This window comes from Cupressus sempervirens, chromosome 1, assembly GCF_028749045.1.
Source record: "Cupressus sempervirens isolate cs-2001-9-10 chromosome 1, ASM2874904v1, whole genome shotgun sequence".
Lineage (NCBI taxonomy): Eukaryota > Viridiplantae > Streptophyta > Pinopsida > Cupressales > Cupressaceae > Cupressus > Cupressus sempervirens.
In genome coordinates this window covers 760,057,774-760,084,876 of record NC_143118.1, presented here as the reverse complement: position 1 = coordinate 760,084,876, position 27,103 = coordinate 760,057,774, and the positions used below count along the sequence as shown (strand labels likewise).

Sequence of the window (27,103 nt, the reverse complement as noted above, 5' to 3'; positions counted from 1 at the left end):
TTAGATCTCCAATCTTCCACCTCGCAACCAATACATCTAGCACTTCACAAGCTTGGGAACTTTCATCATCTAACACAAGATCATGAATCATTTTTTGATACCACTTGGCCCAGTCATGGCAAGAGTTCCCCCAAATGAGATAGTCCAAACCATGTAGCACATGTCAACACATTGGAAATGATAATCTCAAACACAAAACAATACAATGGATATGCTAAACAAATCTTCTCATTGTCTCAGAATCAAGGATTTACATCAAATTAGTTCACAACGTGCAATTTACAATATCACAGCACACATGCCTAATTATAACATAAATCAAAATCCAAATTGGATGTCATTCTTTTACTAACTACAACTAAATTGCCATTACCTACAAAGGAACAACTACAACAAATTTATATACGATCGCAAGCCAAAAGTCAACCAGATGAATCGCATTTTCTAAGAAAGAAGAAAACATATGATAACATATAAGATCAAACCTAAATCCATAAGAACTCATTTTGATAATGATGAAATGCATGAGATCGTACAAGGAGGTCATTCATGAACATAAAACATCAAACAATGTGCTATTAAGCTTTGCCAATCATGAAATAGCTTCACAAGATTAGAAAACCAAATCTGGTCATAAGAGCAGGAACAACAAATAGGATTGGATCCAAATTGAAGAAATGTCCATTAGGAAAGAACATATTGAGATGTGAACCTAGACACAAAATCTACAAGATGCCTAGAAAAAACCCCTAGCTATGCAATTCAAAGCAAGAGGAATTGAAGGATTGACCCCAAAAGCACTAAAAATGAAACAAACAGGAACTAAAAACAAACTGATATTTTTGGTCGATGCAAGATTGCTAATGGCCCAAATATGTTTCTCCATCATAAGGGAATGCAGAAATTGTGAAGAGGCAAAATAAAGTATCTTTCAAATAGAGTTATATCAAATATTCATCCATTCTCTTCACCTTTTATTTCTTTAAATGGTTGATTTGATTTCTTGATAGACTACCTTAATCATGACATTTCTCATTTTCGTTTAATAAATTTTCATAAAATAAAGATACAAATACATAAAAATAATTTAAATATCGAATTAATATATCTAAATACAAAATAAAAATAAAAATAAAAATTATGCACTTTTTTGTTATTATATAAATTTACCCATATATACTCACTCCTAGATCTAGAAGATCTATGTGAAAGTGTGCACATTTATACATATTCCATAAGCAAAATGGCAGACCCAATTGTTGGTCTTTGCACACCTCTTAGTGTTGACAATCATGAAATTTGATTAATTGATTTCCAAAAATGTCACTTATGAAGGCAAAGACTATACATTTCCTTGTATTGAATTTAGGGACAAGGATAGAAGCTTGCCACCGTCTTTTCCTGTGAATTGGTAATCCCGCATTAAAATATTGGTAGTCCCACATTAAAATATTAAGTGAAAATGATAGGGTCAATTCACATAGGAGATTTGTTTGATTTGTTGCCTAACAAATAAGCACTAACATAAATAAAGATTTGACCCAATTAAATTTTATACCATATTACCTTATCTTATAATAATTATGGGTTCCACTTTCTAAATATTAAAACATCATCTCTTCCCCACGAAAACAAAAGTGGTTTTGTTTGTAACCATTAAAAATTTGTAAAATATTATATTATATTTAGTTTTTCCTTGTGTAATGTTTTTGTTTCTATGTAATTATTTATAAGGCTTACAAGTTCACATAGTATTGTGATTATCATATTCAACTTGCTATGACTACGTAATGATTTATTGCACTTGTATGGGAATATTATATTAAGCATTTGCCTCAGTTATATTAATTTTGATTTTAAAAAATAATTGACCAATATCAAATCAGCTTATTATGTCACAATCTACTACGGATGTGAGATGTAAAAATATATTTTATAATATTTGAATAAAGAAAAAAAAAATTACTATTTTAAAATAAATTGAATATTCTTTCTAGTGACTATTTATTTCCACTACTAATGCTTAGTCATTAAACATAATAAGTGACAAAGAATATTCTTCATGTAGCATAATTGATTGTATGGAATGAAAATATATTCTACATTAGATTTTTCCAAATTTTTCATGATAGAATTATTCGATGAGATTGGAAGCAACTTTTACTTAGCACAATGTCATTAATCAAATAAATTGATTAAGAATATTAGATTAATATTTTAATTATTTTATTTTATGTTTTTCATAGTTATTTTTAAGCTTTCATAAGTATGTAAGTATTATATTTGCATAGATTAAGTGTGTAATTTGTAGTCAATGATTAAAAAAAAATTATGTTTTATATATTTTTAAAATATTGTATTTATTATTAAGTGGAAAAAAAATTAGTCATATAATATAATGAATTCAAATAAATCATTAATGAATTTTAATATCAAATAGAAAACTAATGCAACTTATTTTGTCTTCTACACCCACTTATTTTAAAAATTAATCATTATATAAACAAAATCATAAGCTAACTTCCCCCATAAAAAGACTACTATCCTACATTAAATGCATTAGAAAGGACAACAATTAATTGAAATAGTAAACTACTAATGTACTTTAAAGAAAGGTAAAATTAAAATGTTTATACCATCTTCTTTTATAATTGAAAATACATTCAGCACACTCATCATTTCATACATTACTCATGCGTACTTCAATCACTAATTATAAATATAGAGAAGTACTTAATCTTCCAAACCTTCTCATTATTAATTAGAATAATTATTATAACTCTTCTAAATAAGATGAATATAAATAAAATTTTATTAAAATCTATATGTATTTAACTTATTTTTGAGATGATAGGAATTAATAAACTAAATTCTATACATTTTTTAAAAAGTGTCACGTTTTAATTTTAAATATATTTTTTGACAAAATGAAGTGTGTATGTGAGCATATGAATTAATATAAGGAGAAATATAAGATACTAACAGAGAAGAATAATAAAATGAAACTGGGAGAAAAGTTCAACCTAAAAGGATGATGCAAAAATCCCAACCAAATCATGGGAGCATAACTATGGGAATGTAGCTCAACCTAAAAGGATGATCCAAAAATCTCAACCAAACCATGGGAGCAAAACTATGGGAACCTAGCTCAACCTCGACAAAGCTAGCCATGGAAAAAAAAAAGAGTGGAGTCGTGCTCAACGCAATTAGGGGAGTGAACATATGATATGCTTGGAGAGCCAATACCAATATTACAGATACAAAATAGGAGAGCCAAGCACAACCCGGTCTTAATCATGAGTAGCCACTATAACCATATTATAATTACAAAATTGGGGCGCCAAGCTTAGCCCAACGTTAGACTTGGTAACTAATTCCCAAAGAGCATAATTGGACCATGAGACAAACATGTACATAGAAGAGAGGTTCAGTAGCATGAGGAACATTGCATGGCAAGCATATAAGCACATTGGCAGCACAAAAGTAAAATTTAATTCTCAAAAACTTTATGTATCAAGTTCTTATTTTTCTTAGGCAAGAGCCTACAACACAACAGTAAATTGTGAGCCTCTTATTGAAGAGGTCTTGGGTTTGAATCTACTCGCGCTCAATAAATAATAATAATAATTAATCACAACAAATTAATAATTAATCTTGACTTCGACCTCTTATTGATCAAAAGAAAATTTCTTATTTTCCTTTAATGAAAAATATGCCAATTTAATCTTGTAAGGCTCATCCATTATCATGACAATAGTCTCACTCACTATATTATATTTTATATTTTGATAGTTCAATATTAGATGGATTTGGCATTGAATTGATGGTAGGAAATTGGATTAAACCATGCTTATAATTTTGAGTGCATTCAAAAATTGTTCTTAGACCAAATCACAAAACTCAAAATTTGGGCTAACCTATTTATCTTTTTTTTCAAGGATGCTTATTGTGTAGATATTTTTTATTCTATTACTTCATAATAGACCCCACTAACCTCTCAAAAAAAAAATTATGACCTTCAAAAGTTGGGTATCTTTCATTGCAAATGAAGAACATATTAGTTATAGATAAGAGTTATGAGAGGTAATTACACTTCTTAACAAATTTATAATGCATAGTGTCGAGTTGTAAGTTAGAAATCCCTAAGGATGAATAGACAATCAGATATTTTGGTTGTTAACTAGCAAACTTATTTTTAGTTGGGAAATTAATGACCATTTAATAAAATCATTGAGAAATCCACTTTTGGATTTTCAATACTAAGGGAGGTTCCCCTTAGATGCAAAGTTGAATGAATCTATAGAGAATAAATAACTTTCTTATTGTAAATCATTTCCACTATATAATGTACCTCTATTTTCCTTCTCACTTTATGCTCATGTCAAAGTAGTTTACAGTGCTCGAGGTTAAGGACCATACTAGAGTAGATAGTATAAATGTTTGTATTTTATTAATGATAGTTTCTAATGTTGTTCTATTTATTCACACAGGGTAATGAGAACACATTAAAATAAATAATACTAGAAATATTTTTATGCAATTATTATGAGTTTGTTAGGATAATGGTGAGATGGATCCAATAGCATACTTGTGCATATACAGATGCTAACTGGGAAAGTGACAGAAAGAGAACATGTGGTGGCCCATTCTCTTTGGGTAGCAAGTTGGTCTCAAGGAGCAAGAAGCAAAACTCAATTTCCTTATCTACTACAAGGGCAAAATGCATTTTTGTTGTTTGTCTTGTACTCCAATCATTTGGATGAAGCAAATGTTAGTTGATACTAGAATTATTTTTTATGGACTATTGTGATTTACTATGGTAATTCAATTGCCATAAACATTTCTAAGAATCCAATGCATGTGAGAGAAATTACATATCAGTCAAGTACCATGTTCTAAGAGAGGATGTGAATGACAAGGAAGTAAGGTTGATGTGTATGCCCAAAAAGGAACATATAGCTGACATATTCACAAATCCAATGCCTAAAGACATATTTGAGTATCTTAGAGACTATTTGGGTCATTACCCCTCCTAATCGAAACTAAGATGCAAGACACTTCATCAATCCAATAATACTCTAAAGAAAAATCGTACAATTGAATTGATTTATGGAGACTACTGCTTAGGAGTAAACATGGTAAGGTACATGTATATGAGTACTGGTTGGATGTGTTTAGTGGGCCAAAGCAAGTGATAGCCCCTGATCGGAACTAAGATGCAAGAGACTGCATCAATCCAATAATACTCTAAAGAAAAATCGCACAATTGAATTAATGTATGGAGACTACTACTTAGGAGTAAACATAGTAAGGTAGATGTATATGATCAATGGTTGGATGTGTTTAGTGGCCCAAAGCAAGTGATACACCATTTTTTATTGATACTTGTTAAAGGGGGAGAGGAGCATAGGTGAAAAACAATCAGAGAAAAAGAGAAGATGCAAGAGAGGAGCATATGGGAAAATCAAGTTTATATACTTCAAGTTTAAGCCAAGAAGAATAGTCACATCCAAGGGAGATAAACTAATGGAGAGAAGAGTATGTAATCAAATTGGAACCATGGAAAGCTTGTTCCTAGGAGGAATGGAGATAGAGCAAAGATGAGGTAGCAGAGAAAAGTTAGAAAGGCATTGAAAGATAATGATACATTTTGAATATCATTGGTAGTACTAATAGAATATAATTGCATTATTGTTTTTTCCATCATATGTTTTCATCAATTTCAAAGGGGAGATTGTTGGTAAGTTGGATGTATTGTCATTGTTGTCAACATGTCTATTTTGTAGTTTTGTCAATTTCTTAAGATTGGAGAAACGAGGTTACTGAAGATGGGGAATAGCACACCTCACAAGATGATATAGAGTTTGTCCACATGATTCATGTCAAGTCTTAGTTGCTAACATGATTGGTTGAACAAATTAAGGTATCATAGATGAAGATTGGTTATTTTACAATTTGCCAATGTAAAAAGTTGCAGAGATTGGTTTCACACACGTGCTCAAGATGAGATCTTTTTGGTCACTGAGGAATGTATGATTTTGATGGTCCATGAGGCATTTTTAATTACTTTAGTTGGAGGTAAGTTTTCTTGAAATTTAGCATAAAATATTGATAGATCTTATGAATACGATAGGCATAAAATATTGATAGATCTTATGAATACAATAGGTTTGATTGTTTGATGCCTTGGAATGTATAGATCTTATTAATAAGATAGGTTTGATTGTTTGCTTGAGCTTCATGATGCCTTAGAATGTCCAAGATTTTTGTGTTCGATGATTTGGCATCTTGTGAATTGTGCAAATCTATTATCTTCGAATATTTCATTTGTTTTTTATCACTATATATTTTGGAAGGGTCTCTTATTACCGTTAATGTTTTGGGTTGGTATTGGTGTTTCGATGTGATGTCGTGGTGGCTTAGTAGTGTAGCCATAAAGATGATGGGGCAAGCTACCTTTGTAGTTCAATAAAATGAAGCCATTTTCAATGTATACGGATATGGGTTATTAGTATGTAAGCAATCGTAACTAATAGTCGGGTACATATCTTAAAGCTATGGTTTCATGTTATTGTTGGCTCCTCATTTACTCTATGTAGGTCTGAACTTTTCCATTTAATAATAGTAGTTGTAACTTAACAAGCTATCATCTTAAGATGGTACAATTGTGCGATTTGTTATGAAACAGAAAATTAGATCAAACAAAAAACATTTATGAGACCGCAAAAGAAATTATGAATATCAATAATACAATAAATATCTTACTATATTTAGTTTACGTGATGCACCCACCAAAGAGAATAAGCTCTACCTCAAACTGCTTCTATGCCAAATTAAGGGAGTCGAATCACGAGGACCGAAATTCAGAAATATCTTAAGAGGTGACAAGTGCCAACTACCATTGTAGTAGAAAATAAATAGCCATCTCTTGGTAACAATACCCTAAAGCAAAAGAAAATCTTACAGTTATGACACTTCATGTGGTACTTGGAAGTCTTGTTTGAAATTAACATTGTTAATAGGATAAAATAAAGTGATGAGCTACACTTCATGTGGTACTTGGAAGTCTTGTTTGAAATTAACATTGTTAATAGGATAAAATAAAGTGATGAGCTTGCTCAATATGAACATCAGGATCGTACTACACTCAAACTTGCTTAAAATAGCTATCAAGAACTATTGCATTCAAATTACATCTCAAGGGGCTCTTTAGACAACGCTATTTACCACCATTTGATCATCTGCGCTTTACAGCTACTAGAGACCCCCTTGGCCCAGAAAGGGGACCAAAAGTTGTCTGAGACGCTAAAGATGGCTTAAACTTTCCACAAAGAGAAGTATGGACCCCTTTTGCATCAATTTTTCTCCTCTTCGCAATAAGATCAAGTTGCTTGTCTGTGACCTTTGATGCAGAGGAATTGGAGAATATAGAAGATGAGTAAATCGCAGCCCTCTTGTTCTTTCGATTCACATCAAATTTTGAAGAAAATCTTATATTTGCAGCCATGTCTGCATCTTGCTTAGACTCTGGAAGCAATCTTATGCCTAGCCCTCTTTTCCTTGCATGAGCTGTTTCTTCAGCAACCCGCCTCTTTTGATTCTGAGAAAACAAGAAATGTATTAAGAATGACACCAAACACTTGGAATTATAAATTCTATAACCATGGAGATAAATTTTGTGAGTATAAAGAGATGAAACTATCAAAAGAAAAGACAATAAATGCTATACAAAGCACACTTACTCTCATTTGAGATCTAAGGGCCTTGTTCCTAGAATAGTCATCACCGTGCTTAAGATCAGCAGCACGCTGGAGGCGTACTAAAAGAGGTTCAGCTTCCTTTCCTTTTTGAAGATCTTCTCCATTATGCTCTAGACGATAAAAGGGGTCTTCCAGTTTCCCCCTCTCTGCAAAGAATACCTTTCAACAATCTGATCAATAACAGGATCAAGTAACACAGATAATAGATAATATCACGAGACCTGCAGGGAGACACAGATTAAGTTCTGTATATCCCTGCACCAAAAAGAAAAGAGTCATATTGACGGAAAACTGGACCTTCTTCTCCAGGAAGAGCAAGAGTTTCAGCATCTTCCACATCATATTCTTCAGTTTTTCGTTCAGCCCCACTAATTATAACGTACTCACAATTCTTTGGATCAGTTTGGATTACTATTTCTTGTTTGCAGCATGCTGCCTTCATTGCAAAGTTCCATATCTGTAAACAAGCAAGAATGATGCAATAATTAAGACTTACATTAGTAGATACTCTTGCTATTTAATGCAAATTTTCTTCTTTCTGTCTCAATTCTTTAGCGGTTTCATTAATTTGTTTTTAAGGATTCACTCTGTTTGGAGAGAGCAAAATATTTGAAGAATCCTAATGCTGTATTTAAATGTAAACCTAATGTGAGAATTTAAAACTTGGCATATACCTTTGTGGAGTAATAGTTTCCCACTTGCTTCTTTTCAGCATTGAACCGAACACCCTTTGCAATCATTGACTGGCAACCACCACACCAGATATTGTAAGGCATCTCGAATCTGTCAAAAATTTGAGAAGATACCAAAAATCATAAGTTAGGTAAACTCAAAATATATGCTGAAACCTCTAAATAAATTGACTACAGATCATCAATGATATGCTCATAGAACTACCCAAGCGTAATCATTTGTAATACAACTTCTCTATACACCAAGGCTTTGGTTATTGCCAAGCTTCACAGATGAGCATAACTCGACAGATTGTATGGGATGTATTAATATGTCTAACTAGGTCTAAGATGTAAAGGGGGAAAAACTAGTCCAATGCCTATTTAAAAGTTGATGGCTCCAGATTTCTTTTAGCTAACATGCATATAATTATCGCAGTCAATATAACAAACCATCATATATAGTCATTCAGTTTAAGTCATTTTTCATTTAGGTTTGTGCCATAAAACTATAATAAAAATGCACCTTATAATCAAAATGCCCTGATCTAGTTTTCTTGCTCTCTCCCTCAAGGCATGCTGTCCATGAAACTTGTTTAGTGATCCCTGCCAGGGTAGAAATGTGTTAAGAGCATTGGATATTCAACATAGTAATCAAATCCTCCATAATTATCAGACTATTGCAAATACTCTATTAGTAGGCTAAAATATGTTCTTGATTTAGTTCAATAAAGAAACTTAAGAAAAAACGTACTAATGTAATTTTTCAGTACCTCTTCTGGTGTCCATTCTGGTGGATAGTAAAAATTGTCTGCTCTGGCAGCAGCAAGAGATGACTGTAAACACAAAAAATCCAAATTATTTAAATATATATATAAATATATGAAAACCAATATATATGAGACAAATAATTTTCACTGGATTTATGCAAATGTGGGCCAGTATATTATGTGCCAAAAATGTGTGTGATTTGTTGTTCAATGCATAACACTTGTATAAATCATTGCTCTTATGGGTTAGTAGAATAAATGATACAATGAGAACAATAAAACCCAAAACGAAGCAACTTATTGCTTCCTAGTTAAGGTGAGTATGATCTTCTTGACTTTGCTCTCAGATTAGCATGCAAGACCAACGACTAGACAAACTTATAATGGATGATTCAATGAAGATAGGATGCAATGATTGCATATACCACTCAAGATTTTGTCAATCCATGCATGCTGAGCTAATGAAATAAGAGACTGTACAATGATAAGCAAACTAGTTTAATATGCTATAGTAACAACAATGCAAGTTAATGAAAACAACCAGATTTAAGCTATGAGATGCAAGATGTCAATGCAAACTAATATTGATAACTAGAAATTCTATTTACAAATGAGCATTATTACTCTACTATGCGAAAATGATGGATATGATGAGACTAGGGTGCACATGCTTTTATAAGATTCCCATGGGATTCAAGCAGCTAGGATGCAAACTACATTAAGGGTTGAGATTCTCTCTTTCTTGGTCCATGTGAATGCACGTTATTGGTTGAAAAGTGTTTCTGTGTCTTGTTGTACGAATTTACCTATTTTACCATTTTGCCATTTTGTAATTCCTTTTTTAGATTAGAAACGTGCGACATGAATGGGTTCGTTCAATTTTTTTTGAAAAAGAGGGGTAAAAAATTTATTAAGACAAAAAGGAATACAACAAGGAGAGCTCAACAAGGAGCTCGATCCTGAGCAACAAGATCATCAAATTCTCGCACCATCTCAGAGGAAAGTTGCCTCCGATCCATAATATTCCAACCCGGATCATGACTAGAAGCCCATTTGGCTAAACAATCAGCAACTCTGTTCCATTCACGAGGAATATACATGAACCTAATGAATCAAAAAGAGGTAGAGAAGAGAATAATCTGATTAACAACAGTGGCCAGCTGCCAACTAACATCCTCAAGCTCCTGCGAAGAAAGCAAGTTCACCACCACTTGGGAATCAGACTCACAGATAATCTTACTCCATCCCCACAAGCAACACTGTTTGACAGCATATAAAATAGCCTAAGCTTCCATGAGATTGTTAGTGAAATCACCCTTATGAACTAAGAAAAAGAATTTAACATCACCAGAACTACAACGAGCCACTCCCCCAATACTAGCAGGGCCTGGATTCCCCCGAGAAGAACCATCAGTGTTAATTTTCAAAACTCCATAGGGAGGAGGAGTCCAATGCCCATCCCGATTTACACGACCCTTCCTCTGATGTTGAAGCTACCTGGACATAGAAGGAAACCTTTGAGCTGCAGGCCCATCCTGAAGATGAAAATTGAGGCGATTGCATATAGCAAGATCAACCAGATCCATACCCCCATCTAGCTCACACTTCACAAGAATAGCTTCCTGAAGAGAATGTAAGATCTTCCACCAAAGATGCAAAACACCAAGCCGAACATCTTGGAATATTCGACGATTCCTCTCCAACCATATATGCCAAAGCAAGAATGATGGGCCAGCAATCCAAGCAGCATGGAGAGGAGAAGACTTGGAGGGAGCACTTCCCAAGCGGGCCCAAAATTGAGGCAAAAAGGAAGCACGCCTACAAGAGCAACCCCAAGTACTCCACCAAAGGTGCCATAGCTGAAGAGAATAGGAGCAATGGAAGAACATATGGGAGACAGACTCCTCCCCATTACCACACAAAACACAAAAAGAGAGGCCCTGAAATCTACGTTTACAAAGATTATCCCATGTAAGACAGCGGTTGTGAGCCACTAGCCACATGAAAAAATTGCACTTGGACCAAGAGACTTTATTCCAAACTTGCTTCCACCAAGGGACCTCAACATCCACAAATAATTGTCTAGTTATCTCCTGATACCCAGCAGAGATAATATTTACCAAACAAGGTACCTCCCCAAACCAAAACATCTGGACCGAGCAAAGAGGAACACTCTCTAGAGGCCAAAATTTGAGAAAGCTACTGATGATCCACGTCTGTACCTCCAAGAGGCCAATTAGAAGAATGCTTCCATCTGTAGCCAACAACGGGTCCCAATTGATAAGGAGTCTTGTAATAAGCCACTTTATCCCATCTAGCGGAATGAAAAGAGTCACAAAGAGACTGAAGATGAGGGTGCATGGGTAAAATGGAAGGGAATCCATCCCAAGCATTAGACCAAAACAAAGCCTGAGAACCTCCTTCACATATCCAGAACAAACCCCTCTTGACTAGCACTGCACCTATCTTCAAAGTATGCTAGACCATTGAGCCACGACCTTCAAGAGGAAGTGTAGAAACAGAGCAAGGATCAGCACCATGAAAATATTTATGAGTGATAATACGAGCCCAAAGTTGATGTTGTCCAGAGCACCATCGCCAATAAAGTTTAGCAGCCAATGCTTGACTACTCAAGAGAGCTGATCGAAGACCAAGACTACCCTCCTTTTTAGGCCTACAAACAGTTGCCCAACTAATCAAGCTCCATTTAGTACTACGCAAGTTACCACTCCAAAGGAATTGCCGAGAGAGAGCATCAAACTCCTTGAGAAAGTAAATGGGAGCAGCTTGAACCATACATCTATAAGTAGGAAGAGCTTGGATAACAGCTTGAAGAAGAGTAACCCGGGCAGCAGTAGAAAGCCATCTATGAGTCCAATGATTAACTTTATCATGAAGCTTGGTAATCAAATTTTGCCAGAAGAGACGTGGCTGCCTAGAAACAGCAATAGGAATGCCAAGATAAGTCAAAAGAAGTGACCCAATCTGAAACCGCAAGATACCAACAATCCTGTGCTGAATAGAATCAGGAGTGTTAAAAAAGTAAATGGAAGATTTGTGCTCATTAACTTTCTGGCCTGAAGCTGCCAAATAAATGTCCAAAGCATGTCGAAAGGCTTCAGCTTCCTTGATCCTAGCAAGACCCGCAAGAGCAAAATCATCAAAAAATTGAAGATGGGAAAGAGAAGGTAAGCATTTCCCCACCGCCACCCCTGAATAGAATTTTGGGTCACCTGATACTTAATGAATCTACCCAAGCCTTCAGCCATGATGATGAAAAGATATGGGGAGCGGGGGTCACCCTGGCGGAGGCCTCTAGAGGCACCAAATAGCTGAGAAGGTTGCCCATTAATAAGAACAGAAAAAGAGGCAAAAGTAACACAACTCATAGTCCAACTAACCTAATCAGAGCTAAAACCAAAAGAAAGAAGAATACTCCTTAGGAAACTCCATTTAACTCTATCATAAGCCTTAGCCATATCCAGCTTAACAAAGATTGCTCTCTCCCTTGAAGTGGCCATAGAGTGAATAGCCTCAATAGCAATAACCAACCCACCCAAAATTTGTCTTCCAGCAACAAAACCACCTTATTCTTCTAAGATAATAATGGGAAGCCACTTTTTAATTCTCTCAGCAATCAACTTAGTAATAACTTTGTAAACCACATTACATAAGGCAATTGGTCTAAAAAACTCCAATTGATTAGCACCCTCTCTCTTAGGAATAAGAGTCAAGAATGTAGAATTCAAAGCCCGAAGCATCTGCTTGCTAGAATAGGATTCCTTAACCACCTCCAACAAATCATGATTAATGATGTCCCAAAATTCCTGAAAGAACTCAACTGGAAAGCCATCAAGACCAAGAGCCTTCCCCTTAGGCATGCCAAAGACCACCTCCTCCAGATCTTCCAAAGATATTGGACGCATGAGAGAATCATTCATTTCCTGAGTGATAAGGGAAGGAATACAAGACAAAATAATATTTTCTTCATTATCAGCAGGAGGAGAGTCCTCAGAAAAGAGGGTAGAAAAGTACCGAGTAGCCTCCTGGAACAAAGCTGGCAAGGAATTCAATTGGATACCTTGAGAATTAACCAAAGAAGAGATATTGCTCCGATTCTGACGAGATTGCACTTTTTTATGGAAGAAGGCAGTGTTCCAATCACCTTCCTAGAGCCAATCAACTCTAGCCTTTTGCTTCCAAAAAATTTCCTCTCGAAGTTCCCATTCTTCTAGAGCTCTAGAAGCAAGGGATTCAGCCCTGCCAAGATCCTCAAAGAAACCGCGATCTCTAATCTCCCTTGTGATGACATCAAGATCTTCTTGAGCAACCCCCTTCATAGAGTGAAGGTTCCCAAAGCATTGCCTATTCCATATCCTGAGTTGCCTTTTAACATATTGAAGCCTTTTAGAAAATGAGTACATTGCAGTACCATATGCAAGAGCACCATCTTTCCACCAACATAAAACAAAATCACGAAGAGAGGAGTCACGAAGCCACATCAACTGGAACTTAAAAGGAGGATGCTTTGGAACACAAGCCCCGATAGCAAAAAATTTGATTGGCCAATGATTAGAACCCCTCCAATCAAGGATTTCCGAAGAGAGAGTAAAAGCGCCACTAACCCAGAAGCAAGAAACAAGAAATTTGTCCAAACGTTTTGAGATAGCATCAGCTCCAGTCCTTCGATTATTCCAAGTATATAGACCATTAGAAGGCTTAACATCAAAGAGATGCAAAAGATATATGTGGTGCCGAAGAAGAGCAGAAGAAGGCCCCAGTCTAGCCAAACCACCATGCTTCTCCTCTAAACTTAATATTGAATTGAAGTCCCCTGCTAACACCCAAGGATGATAAGGGTGACAATTTCTAACATATTGAATATGGTTCCAAAGTTCCTCCTTTCCCACAAGATCAACAGGTGCATACACATTAGTAACCATGATTACCTCTCCTGAGTCTAGAGCAGATGCTACCATAGAGAGAGCTGAGCGAGAAGACACCCAGCCAAGGGGAGAAATTTTCTGTGGATCCCAAAATATAGCTAAACCACCAGCACTGCCTGTTGCCGCAACACACTGGCATTGGCCACGAGACCAAATACTGGAGGCATGTTGGACCATAGACTCCACAGAGAGCTTAGTCTCTTGGATACAAAAAACATCAGGACTATGATCAACCACCAAGTTATGAATAGCCTTTTGTCTAGGGATGCTATTCAACCCCCTAACATTCCATGAGAGAATAATCATCATTGGGTAGAATTGGGAAAATGAGCATCCAAAGGTTTCACTGAACCAGACTCAATCAATATATCTCCTGTGAGTTTAATCTTCTCTTGGTCTGTTTTGCACCCACTTCTTAGAGGGGGAGTAAAAGAAACCTGCTTAAAGGGTCTAGGCAGCAACCCCAAGGGGAGAGGAGATCCCTTGCCTTTACCTGATGGTAGCACATCCTTAACCAGGTCAGCCAAAACAACATCATTATCCTCCAACACCGCAGGAGTCATCAGAGCCTCTGTCACAAGAGCTACAGGGACCTCACAGTTCTGGTATACTACAACTTGCGATGCCCCACAAGCGTCATTAGGAACAAGTCCCTCATCTGGGCAAACTGGATCAGAAGAGATAGGAGGAGGAATACCCTCCTCTAGAACCATACTGTCCAGCATCTCAAAGCGCTTAAAACCTAAATCAGATAATCTCTCTTTCAAAGGCCTCTTCTGACCACGCCCCTTAGCTCGTGGGCGAGCAGGGATAAATCCATCCTTATCCTGCATTTGAGGCTTACCCTTACCTGTAGCATCTTGTGGATTCATCCCCTTGGTAGTATTAGCCATCTGAGATTGTCCTTTCCCTGTAGAATCTACCAAACCACCATTGCTAGCAGTAGAACCATCCATTCCTTTGGAAGTCAAGTTACGGGGGCACTGATGCTATAGATGACCATACTCGTGACAAATCCGACAGTGAAAAGGGAGGGATTCATAATCTAACTGTTGCACCCAGGAAGAAGCCCCAAGACAAATTTTCAAAGAATCTGGTAATGGGTTATTCAAATTAATTTCAACACAAATTCTAGCATAAGAAATAACCTTTTTATCAAGGGATTGATGTGCGATCACAGTCGGCTTCCCCAACAAAGCTGCAATTTGTTGGAGGATGTCTTCGCGCCAAAATTCCAAGGGAAGGCGAGGCAAGCGAACCCAAACTGGCATTGTTGAAGGGTGATCCTCAGCAGAATTAAATCCTGAATGCCAGGGTTTGACAAATAACCCCACATGGTTGTAGAAATAAGGGCCTCCTTCAAAAACACGATCACGATCAAACATGCAAGAGAATACAACAAAAAAATAACTATTCCCTGCCAACATAATCTCCATATCGCCTTCCACCTACCATGAGCGGCGGATCCATGCCTCAAGAGTAAATAGGGAAATCCGGATTCCAAGAAATTTGCAAATCAAAGCATGCTTGGTCCAATATTCAATGTCTTGGTTGATATTGTAAATAGCTTTGATGCTTAGGATTTGATGATTCATTATTGATTAATTATGCAAGTCGGTTTATTTATTTGCATAGGTCTAGTGCCGTGTTTGGGTTAATTATTTGAGATCAAAGGCTCATAGTTTACTAGACCAATTCTAGGTGATTACAATATATGAAAACCAATATATGTGAGACAAAAGTTTAATAATTTTCACTGGAAAATATATATTTATCTGTACCAATAAATTTAGAAAATAACATGACAAGGGAACACTCAAAATGTGCATAAAACTGAAACAATCTGAACAGAAGCAGCTGTTGAAAGAATGGTCAAAATGGAATTGTTTTCAAAGCCATTCAAATTAAAAATAAAGCCATCTATAACAAGATCATCATGATAAATGGCAGAGAGTCTAGTCGTAATGGATGGAAATGGAGGAGCATAAAACAACAAAGGTTAGCAGTCCTTTAGTAAGCGATGCAGACATTTCAAGGACCCAGACTTTAGTAATTATTTAGGCCCTACAGATTTACATTGTTGCAACTTAAATTTTAGTTGTACACTATCAAATTTTATTTTTTTGAATTTTATAGCAATATATAAGTGTTAAATAATATTTGTTAAACTGTAAACTTGCATTTATATTTGATTAGACATTTGATTATCATTTTGTTTTTAGTGTAACCTCCACTTCTATGCCTTGTCTGAAGTAACATTCATATTTTTGTGTATCCTTTGCTTCTACACTTAATGCAACCTATGAAAGAATAGTAAAAGGAAAATAATTGCATCTTTGGTAACCATAATTTTAATTTCTTGCCATGTCACTATGAATTGTACATCACACAACAAGAGGATCAGGAAGGGTCAATGGTGTTCAATCAAAGATTCTGAATACGACTGTGCATTCAGTGAGGCAGCTAGTTCCATTGGCAGGACACATTCTAGTTTTGCTTCCAAATTGTTAAGAGAGTACTTTAAAAAGGGGTCTCTTTGATAAGAAGTCACCTCTGAAACAATTGGCCACCAGAATGGAAGGAAAAACTAAGTCAACAAGGAGCACTAGAAACTGGAGATGTCATTTTAATCAACTTGAATTTTAAGGCACCATCACAAGAGTTAAAACTACATGAGGGATTGTCCCTAGAAAATGAATTGAAATAAATCGCGGGGTTATGCTAATGAACAGTCTCATACCTGCAGCATTGTCATCAATGGCTCCTACTCAGAGTAGTACTCAAACTACCCCGAATCCACCATCTATTTGTCCATCTAATTCAGGGGCAGTCATAGCAGAGCCTAAGAGGAAACATAGAATGACCAGTAAACTCAGTGGCAGAGTTATTCAATGTGCAGAATAGTGATGAGACAAATGGTGTCATTGGCAAATTCTCCTTTGCCAGTGGCATTCCATTCCAGATTTGCTCAACTTATTATGAGGAGGCTGTTGCAAAAAAATTAAAGCAGGACCATCACATGTTCTATAATGGTGGAGCAAAATTTGAAGAGAACTATCTTGGATAAGAAGTCTTCTGCGATTAATATTCCCATAGAAAAAATGAAAGCTTCCTAGCTCACTAGTGAATGCAACAAAATCATGGATGGACGAGCGAATATCAGGCATCATCAACTCGTCAACATTGTGGTCACATGCATGGAGGATCCCGACTTCCTTAGGAACTGGTGATTGTTTAGCACACCACAAGGATGTTGATTTTCAGTTCCAAATCCTTAGAAATGATACTGAGGAGGTTGAGCCAAAGAAAGTTGGGCAAGTAGTGATAGATTAAGAATGTGGGTGCAACACTAACAGTAACTAATTGACGCAACCTACAAAAACATTTGGCCACTCATTCTTTTGTGCATGTCATGAATAATGCACTAATTGATCAAAAGGGTGGTTAAGGATGCTAGAGATGTGCAAATGTTTAAGTTTTTGAAACCCCTAGAGACTAGAATGCATTCTTTGGAAACTTCATATGCATTCTTTGGAAACTTCATATGCATTCCTTAGAAACTTCTCGAAGGAGTTTTTGAAACTCTTAGAGACTAGATATGCATCATACTTCATTCATGGAAACAATACTTGCGTTGCAAGAGGCATTGCAACAAATAGTCATGATCGCAAATCGGAACCAATGGCTTGATCCTAAGTCAAAGCAAGGAAGGGAAACTTTTAGTGCTGATGCAAGACACGTTGTTGCCATCCTTACTCCAGTGTTCAGAGTAGTTAGCTATGGGAATGGCAAAGCACCATCTTGGAGAGGTGTATAAGTGTATTGACAGAGCGCTTGGCCAAACAAAGGGCATTGTACAATAACACATACAGCCAATCATTCACCATCAATAAGGAAAAGCTCAAACACTCCCTTGCACATGGCTACATATGGATCAGACCCAAAGTGGTATGTGCAAAGGCAAAATAACAAGTATCCAAGTGCATCAAAAAAAACCTGCAAAGATCAAAATTAGAGAACCATGGAGGCTCACCTCCCAACCTAAGCCTCAATGAGACCACCCTCGCGCTAGGGAAACAAGGTTCAACCGGGATACAATCAAATAACATCACAATAACAAGAACCAACATGAATACCACAGTCTAACAACACATTTACGATTCCCAACCAAGGCTTGCACAATGATTCACAGGTGGAATCATAAACATTGGGTGAAGATAGAGTTCACAAAGACAATTCAAAAGATATATGATTCTACAGAGGCCAGTATTATTTGACCAAGTGGACAAAATTTGCCACCCTTGGGGAATATTCAAAAGAGGTCGCAATAGATGGGAAGACTATGGGGTATATTACTATATTCCAAAGAGGTCACAATAGATAGAGAGACTATGGTGCACAAGGATCCAATTGTATGGTGGCCTATGGATGGGCCAAATTTTCTACATACTATTATAGCGAATTTGTTTGTTGTCCCAGGTTCATAGTTCTTCTGCTCCTATGAGGAACCAGTGTATTTATAGTTTCATCCACCATGTTAAGAAGAACCGACTTACCTCTAAGAAAACAAAGAAGCTTGTAGTTATAAATAGTGCCTTGTGGCTTATTTAGAAACGGGATTTAGGGCCAAAAGCACCAACACAGTTTGATGAAGATGTACCAAAAATAGGAATGGCTAATATCGCTTTGGCTAGGTTTTGGCCTAAGGAATCTAGCAGTTTGGGGAGCAAGGAGTTTGAATTGAAACTATGAGGATGCTTAATGATTTGAAGAATCGTGCATGTGTATGTGCGATATCAAATATGATAAGACTATTTCAAATTTTCATATGGTATTTCATCGTTTATTGTTTTACAACTATTTTTTTAGTTCTATGTTCAAAGGAGCAAAAATCATTTTGGAAATAAATCAGCAAACTTGGAGTAAGATTTATTTTTAAATCAGGTAAAAGAGAACAAGCTAAAAAAATTGTTGTCATAGTCTGAAATGGCATTCTGTTTCAAAATAGTTTTTGTCGTAGATATACAAATCACAGAATGCAATGTGCAGAGGCGTAGACACATTAGAGATAAATGAAGAATATAGTGCTGTAATTTTGAATTTTACAGCAATAATAGGTAGGAATCAGGAGTATAGGTATAAGGTGTATGAGGCTTATGGAGCTGCAATTTTGATTTCCTTGTAGGTATAAGTATATATGTGGGGTCTGTAAATGTGGGTATGACAGATGTAAACTGCAGAACAATCCAATATTTTTTCTGATATAATACAAAGGGTGCTGGCCCAAACCAGCTATTAACTTTTTTTTTAAATGCTGCTGTAGGTAGCTGTCTGTATCCCCATTTATGAGAAAATCATGGAGTCTTAAGTAAGACAATTTCCTGATGAGTAACGCCTATTTTAGGGATCCCTTATGTTGGGAACGTGACAGTCCTCCCCTCCCAACTTTTGTTTGTCCTCGAGCAACGATTGAAAAATCATTAAATCCCATTTGTAACCCACCTTCTGCTGTGTAACATTGATATTATCAAATATGCTTTCTCCCTTATTTTGAATCTGAATAATGATCAATAGTTAAAACTTAGGACAAGCTTTTCTCTCATCTTCCAAAGAAAGGTCAAGGCCATCTCATAATTGTGCCACTTAAATATGCAAAAACCAGCATTTGTATGATAGCATGCATCAAATTCATATCTTTTAATTCACTCTTAGTCAATCTATTATTCTAGATCAACTAAAATTATAGTGCAACACTCCATGCATACACTTGAAAACACAAAGTATACACATGAATGCATGAAGACAAAGAGTATACACGAAGAAGATACTTGAATATAACAACACAGCATACACATGAATATATGTAGATATAATTCACTTGGCCTATGAGAGGCAGGAACATCAAACCAGGACCAGATCCATCTCTTAGTGTAATCAAATTATCAATCAGCCCACAAGAGGCAGGAATGTCTACCCAAGACTAGATCCATCCCTTGGAGCTAAGTCACATGATACGCCAAATTTCATCTCTGATGTTCAAATTTCGGCGAATTTACCCTTTCCGAACTTCATCTGAATTTTAAGATATTAAATATACTATTATTTTATTTTAAAATAATATTGAGTTATTTACTTTAATTAATTAGCAATGTCAAACTATTTTGACAATTTTGTAGATATATTACTTATATTTAGAAATAGATAAATTTATACTGCCGAATTTCATCCAAATTTTATGATTGGCGAACTCGAATTCGAATTTGAATGTTGTGACTTAGCCTTAGGGTAATCAATTCATCGCTTAGCCCACGAGAGGAAAGAATGTCCAACCAGGACCAAACCCATCTCTTGGGGTAATAAATTCATCACTTGGTCCACAAAAGGCAAGAATGTCTAACTAGGCAGATCCATCCTTTGGGGTAATCGAATGTCCCCCAAGCTGGCAAAACCATGCTCTGATACAACTTAAAATGTCTGTAAATTATTAAAAAAAATACAAAAGCCCATATAAGAAGGGAATGGCATGAACTCATTATCACATTCTACATAAGTAATAACAAGAAGATTACCGAAGTAAATTTTAATATTTAATATGCATCAATTAATGACAACGACAAAAGTACAAAACTGTGAAAGTGTTGATAGATAGACATTTGCTAGCTAGTAATTGTGCCTAATCAAATATATTTAATAAGAAAATGAAAAACAAATCCATCATTCTTTTGCATATTTACAATAAGATTACACAAAGTCCCTGTCATATCCCGTCATATAGACATTTGCTTGCTAGTAATTGTGCCTTATCAAATATATTTAATAAGAAAATGAAAAACAAATCCATCATTCTTTTGCATATTTACACTAAGATTATGCAAAGTCCCTGTCATATCCCATCATATAGGCTCAGATTGTAGCCTTAAAGTCATTATGCCCGACAAAGAAAACACCACAAAGGAGGGTAGTCTATGGACAACACTTCTCCAAGGGGGTGCATATCTTAACAGTTAAGAAATTACGAAAGCATCAGGTGATGAACAGTGTGCAGTTAGCAACAAGGGACGCTTTATCGTTAACTCAGAACAGATCACTTAAAGAACATAATTAACAAATGGCTATCTAATGCTAAGTAAGGTTAGCAATTCCCTATAGGGGGCAGAAATGTTTAAGGTAATGTTTATGAAAGGTAGCAATCTAAATCAGTCAAGAGATCTACTTTGAAAGGGTACACCTATTACAAAGGAAAGGGTGTGATCCCACCAATAGAACATATAGAAAGGAGGAGATTTACTTTGGGAGCAGGGCATCAAATGATTGAAGGAAAAATATCCCCGAAGGGGGCATTATAGAGCCTAAGAATCATAGTAACAGGTAAGATTTATGCAACAAAGTTCAACACGTTTGCAGTGACAAATTCAAAACCCTTAAAAAACAAAATATCAAATCAAATTAGCAATATGTTCAATTGTACAATTCGCAATAGTCACTGGGGGTTTTAGAAGTGGCTCTAGCATAAGGTTTTCAACAATGTAGACCATAGTTTAAATTCTTGCCGAGATATCGACGATAAGTCAACTTATCGCGAGAAGTTCGGCACGGCGAGAAAGAACATGATTTTATCACCGGAATTTGATGCTGAGAACTTCAACTTATTGCGGCAATAAATTGGCGATATACTGGCAATAAATCGCCATTTTCTCGCGATAACTCAAGAACTTCTCGCGGGCGGCGCCAGTTAAAACCTACGTTTGATAAAAATGTTATTTCATTTTTGTTTCTTGCGTTTAGCGTCTTGGGTGGGGAGAAGGGTTTTGGAGCAAAAAATAGGTGTGACAGCGATTTGAAGCGATTTTCAGCGGATTCAAAGTGGATTTGAAGCTCTTTCCAAGCAAATCTGGATCCACAAGTAAGTTTCTCAAATTTTCTTTCTTTTGAGTTAAACTTTTTTTGTCTTCCCATACTTGCATATCTTGCATCATACTTGCATATCTTGCATTTGTAATGTTTTCTAATACATTTTACGGTTTTAAAGTGAATGAGTCATGATAAAAGAGGAAAAGACCTAACACCATCTTTTTGCAATTTTCCCAAAAACAATCAAGTTTTTCTCAATAATTTCAAAACTTGAAGGCATTAACGTTTTTTGTTTTATTCTCTGATTTTCCAGCAAATATGGCTCCCTCTGCATTTGGGGCAGCAGCATCTTCTAGTGGTCTTGTAGCATGTCCATCTAGATTCATAGGCACACACCCTAAAGGAGCTAGAGACTTTGCATGGAAATATGCCTTTGAAGGAACAGAGTATAATAGTGTCATATGCATAAAATGTGAAAGACAAATACGTGGAGGCATATCTCATTTGAAGTACCACCTTGCTAGTATAGAAAAGCGTGACACAAGGATTTGTGATGCGACTATGGAGGAAATAAAAAGGGAGATGATTGCTTTGCTTAGTGCCCAAGAAGAGAAGAAGTTGAAAAGGGAAAGGGCAAAATTGGCTATGAGGGTAGCCATTTACGAATCACAAGGTATGTTTCCTTTTAAGTTTTAACAATCATTTATTATTTTTTAATCACAACTAATGCTTGTGCTAAAACAATTATCAATTTATCATGATTCATAATGAGATGATGTGGGTTGTGTCATGTGACTAGGTATCCCAACCACCCTTGATGAAGAAAAAGAAGCAATAAAGGGGATAGTGGCTCTTTTCGTGGCCCAAGGATCTGCGTACGGAACACACCTACTCATGGCAGGTCCTCAAGCTCAACTTCCACTTCTACTGGGTCAGTAGACCACAAAGCTCTTCTATTGATGGTTATTTTGTGCATAGAAACACACCTGGAGCACAACCAACATTGGAGGGTATTGGATGAAACCGTTGACATTCAATGTGCTGATTTTCGGTTTTTTTAACAATCTCTCCTTCAATGTTGCAGCAAGTCCATAATTTCTGAATTTTGTGACTGATTGTACAGTAGCAGGAAAGGGCTACAAACCACCTACTCCTGCAGCCTTGAGTGGGAGGTAATTCACTTGTTTCAAACTTTAATACTTTTACAATTTTACAATTTACTTGTTTTTGTTGAAAGTAATTTTTCTTAATCAAACTCGTGTACTTAAAGTGAATATCATTTTTTATGTTGTGCTTGTAGATTGTTGAAAGATGTTGTTTGTAGAGGCAAAGAAGTGGTTGAAGAGCAAAGGTTAGAATGGAAATAGTATGGCTGCACCATACTTTCAAATGGATGGGCAGATGGAAGAAACCGTACCATCATCAACTTTTTAGTTTCTTGCAAGGATCAAGTGATCTTTCTTAAATCCTTGGATGCCTCAGACAAGATAAAGACGGCTGAGACTTTGGCTCGAATGCTAGAGAATATTGTGATAGAGGTTGGGGCTGAAAATGTGGTGCAAATCATAACCGACAATGCAACAGCATATGTGGCAGCGGGTAGGATCTTACAAGAAAAGCATAACACACTCTTTTGGTCTCCTTGTGCAGTGCATGTTATTGACCTTCTTTGGGAGGATATAAGGAAATTGGATTGGGTGAAACCGATTGTAGAGAAAGCAAGGACGATAACAAAATATATCTACAATCACCCTTGGGTCCTTCGCTTGATGAGAGACTACACCAAAGATGAGGATTTGGTTAGACCCGCGGTCATAAGATTTGCAATAATTTTTTAAACGTTGCAAAGTTTTCTTAAACATATGAATCCTTTGAGGCAGATGTTTGTGTGTCCAAAATGGCTATAGTCAAGTTATTCAAAGAAGGTCGATGGGCAGAGTGTTGCATGCATTGTGTTTGACATCCAACTTTTTGAGCGAGTTTCAAAAATTGTGTATGTGAGTTGGAAACTTCGAAATTTGATTTTTTTTTTAACTTATTAATCAAGTCTTTCATTATTATTTTATAACCCTACTCTCTAATTAATAATTGTTTTCTACTTTTCAATTGTAGGTGGTGAAGCCCTTGGTTAGAGTTCTTTGCTTGGTAGATGGGGAACAAACCCCAATGGGGTCCCTTTATGAGGCTATGGCTAGTGCGAAAGAGGCTATAAGAAATAAGTACAAGAGGGAGAGCCTAAAATTTCAGCCCTTATGGGATATTATTGAAAGGAGGTGGAGCAATCAGCTCCACCAACCCATTCATGCAGCAGGGTATTTCCTCAACCCTTGTTACCGCTTCTCTCCATCATATGAGGACAGTGACAGTGAGCACAGTGATAGTGAGGATGAGGATGAGGATGAGGATAATGAGGAGTCCTTTTCAAGGCCAACACCAGCACCACCATAGAGGACTGCTACGGCTAGAGCTGCTAGACCCCCTCCCTCTCCCATAGTTTTTACTAGAGCTACTGGGATGGGGAAGAGGAAGAAGTAGACTAGTTTCATATTGAACTTGACATTTGTATTTGCTTATATTTTGAGTCTTTGATAAAGACAATTCGGTATTTTACTATTTGTAGCTTGTTTCAAAGTTCAGAGTCTGTAGACTGTGACTATATCGGCATTCCACATGAGGATGCGATTTTGTTACTTATTGCATTTATATATATCTAGATCAGCTTGTTTAGTTTGTTTACCCATTTACTGACTCAATACATGCATCTACTTATTGAATTTTGTGAAAAAAAAATGCATTTTTAATTAAATTAAAGTCATTTTTTAAATTCCCAAGAAGTTGCCGATTTCTCTCCGATATTTGCCGAGAAATTTTTTTGGCCTTGCCGAGAAGTGGCCAAGAACAAGAAGTTGAACTATGATGTAGAGTACAACAAAATTAGTGTCAAGGTTTGTAGCTCATGTGATTATCACTCATCTATGACTCTTGATTATCACTCATCTATGACTCTTGATTGTGTGTCTTCATCACACAATCATTTTGGGTGACTCCATATATCCCAAGTTGGAATCCAATTGTGGCAAACTTATTGTTTGAAGATTGTTGGACAGGTTGCAAGCTACACATAGAATCTACTTACTGAGGCCACACTTACAGAGTTCTTAGTCCTCTTATCTCCTTCGAACTATATGGTTTTAAAAATGAAAAATTCCAAATTTGTGGTTTTATTATATTACTGTTACCCAAATATTTACTATGAGAGTTAGTTAAATTAATTCTAGGGAGCGGGGGGGTGGGGGGGTTAATTCCAAAATATTCAAAACTACCTCTCTCCGCGTACTTTTCTCTCTCCCCATACTAAAACCTTCTCTCCACATACTTTTCTCTCTCCCCATACTAAAACCTTCTCTCTCCACATACTTTTCTCTCTCCTTGTACTAAAACATTCTCTCTCCACATACTAAAACTTTTTTTTTCTCCCCATACTCAAACCCCTCTCACTACGTACTACCTCTCTCTACGTACTCAAACCTTCTCTTGAGTTCAAGTTTCATCTTTTCTCAAAACACATGTTTTCTCATGCAAACATCAGTTCATTCTCCGAATTATGAAAAGTTCACTATTGGATGGCTCGAAATTGCAGAGTTTAGCACTTGAGATGTATGGCAAAAGAATATTGGTAGGGCGCCTAACTATTTGATGAAATACTTGAGTGATTCCAATATGTCTGACAGGTGAGATTTCAAGACGCACTTCATTGAAACATGGTGCAATTGCAAGGCATGTAAAGTGCAGGCCAAATCCTTGTATAAATAAACCGCCTTATCCTCAATATCTTGGTCAAGTTGCATGACATATTTTATTCTCCCTTGTTGGCAGCATGGAATGAAATTGTGGCTCCCCTACATGGTCATGGCATTGTTCAAATGGAACCAATAACGAATGGAAAGGAAGATACCAAACATCATGTGTGCATCTGAAGGTATGAGGTTGAAGGTGAAGATTGTGGTTATTGAAACCAAGCCCAAGTTAGAGGAACACAAACTATGATCACAAAAGGCGCCAAACTATTTGACAAAATACCTCAAAAAAGCGTGTTGCTCAAACGTCCCAAGCCAGACAAGACATGTGAACTATTTCACAAAATGTTTAAATTGGAATCTGAAATGCCCGGCTAGTGAACACACAAATGAATGCCATTATGCATTGACATGTTTGACTACCCTCTACAGCAACACATGCCCAACCCGAGTCATGTTGACCCCCATGACATGGACAATCCCTAGTGATGATGATGGTCTCGATGGAATGTAAATAATATCACACCAAACATGTAAGTTGGAGCTCGATGCATTGATCAAATGCTCGCAATTCCTCACAAATCCATGGGCTTGATGGGAGTTGTTTGATCCGAGCTTTCTATCCTCAGCTTGACCATGAACCAAGGCTCGTGGACGGTTTGATAGAAATTCTCAAGCTAACACAAACAGGGGTAAATCCTAATCTCACAAAGGAAATACACAAATAATGTGTGTGGGCCAAGAAGAATGTTATTGTCATAGAAAGCGCAACATGGCTGCAGAAATAATGAAATGGAGGAAGTGTGTGATTTGTTTGATACAATGTTACCATGGAGATATAATATTATGGATATATGTATGAAATTTATTTTTGTGAGGAGACTTTGAGCTTCCCAAGTTTCAATACATTTCCCTCAAACCAGCTACAAACACTGCATGAGTATGGACTCCCAAGATCATTACTCATCTATGAAGTTACATGTTTCAGCTTTGAGATTTTGTAATGATTTGATTGTGATGCATACAAGTCACCCCTATTGAAGGGCATCAAGTATCAAGAGAATAATAGGACAATCATTCAACCAAATGAACCCATAAAGTCACCAATCAAGACAACATTGGCCAGGCCTATGAACAATTTTCCTCCAGCTCATACGTAGTAGATGAATCGGTGTTGTATGCATTCTCATTCACATTCCTTGTCCACTTCACTATGCAAGCTAAGTTGAAGATGCAGCGAAGACTAGGCGGAGTCAAGTTTGAAAGGTGAAGATGTTTGACAAAATGCCTGGCGTGCTTGAAGTCATT

At 36.4% G+C, this 27,103-nt stretch overlaps 1 protein-coding gene across 1 annotated transcript in view; it reads right to left on the bottom strand.

Annotated features, from left to right (window-relative positions):
• Nucleotides 1-6,907: 6,907 nt before the first annotated feature.
• LOC149580121 (coiled-coil protein (DUF572)) overlaps nt 6,908-27,103 on the bottom strand; it is a 35,427-nt gene continuing 15,231 nt past the window's right edge. Inside the window, exons 2-7 of the mRNA XM_089789526.1 lie at nt 9,205-9,267; nt 8,958-9,037; nt 8,435-8,543; nt 8,058-8,217; nt 7,743-7,906; nt 6,908-7,600 (exon numbers count right to left, since the gene is read on the bottom strand). Coding sequence (XP_089645652.1) covers nt 7,238-7,600; nt 7,743-7,906; nt 8,058-8,217; nt 8,435-8,543; nt 8,958-9,037; nt 9,205-9,267 — 939 coding nt within the window. The 3' untranslated portion in view covers nt 6,908-7,237. The remainder of the gene's footprint in view (nt 7,601-7,742; nt 7,907-8,057; nt 8,218-8,434; nt 8,544-8,957; nt 9,038-9,204; nt 9,268-27,103) is intronic.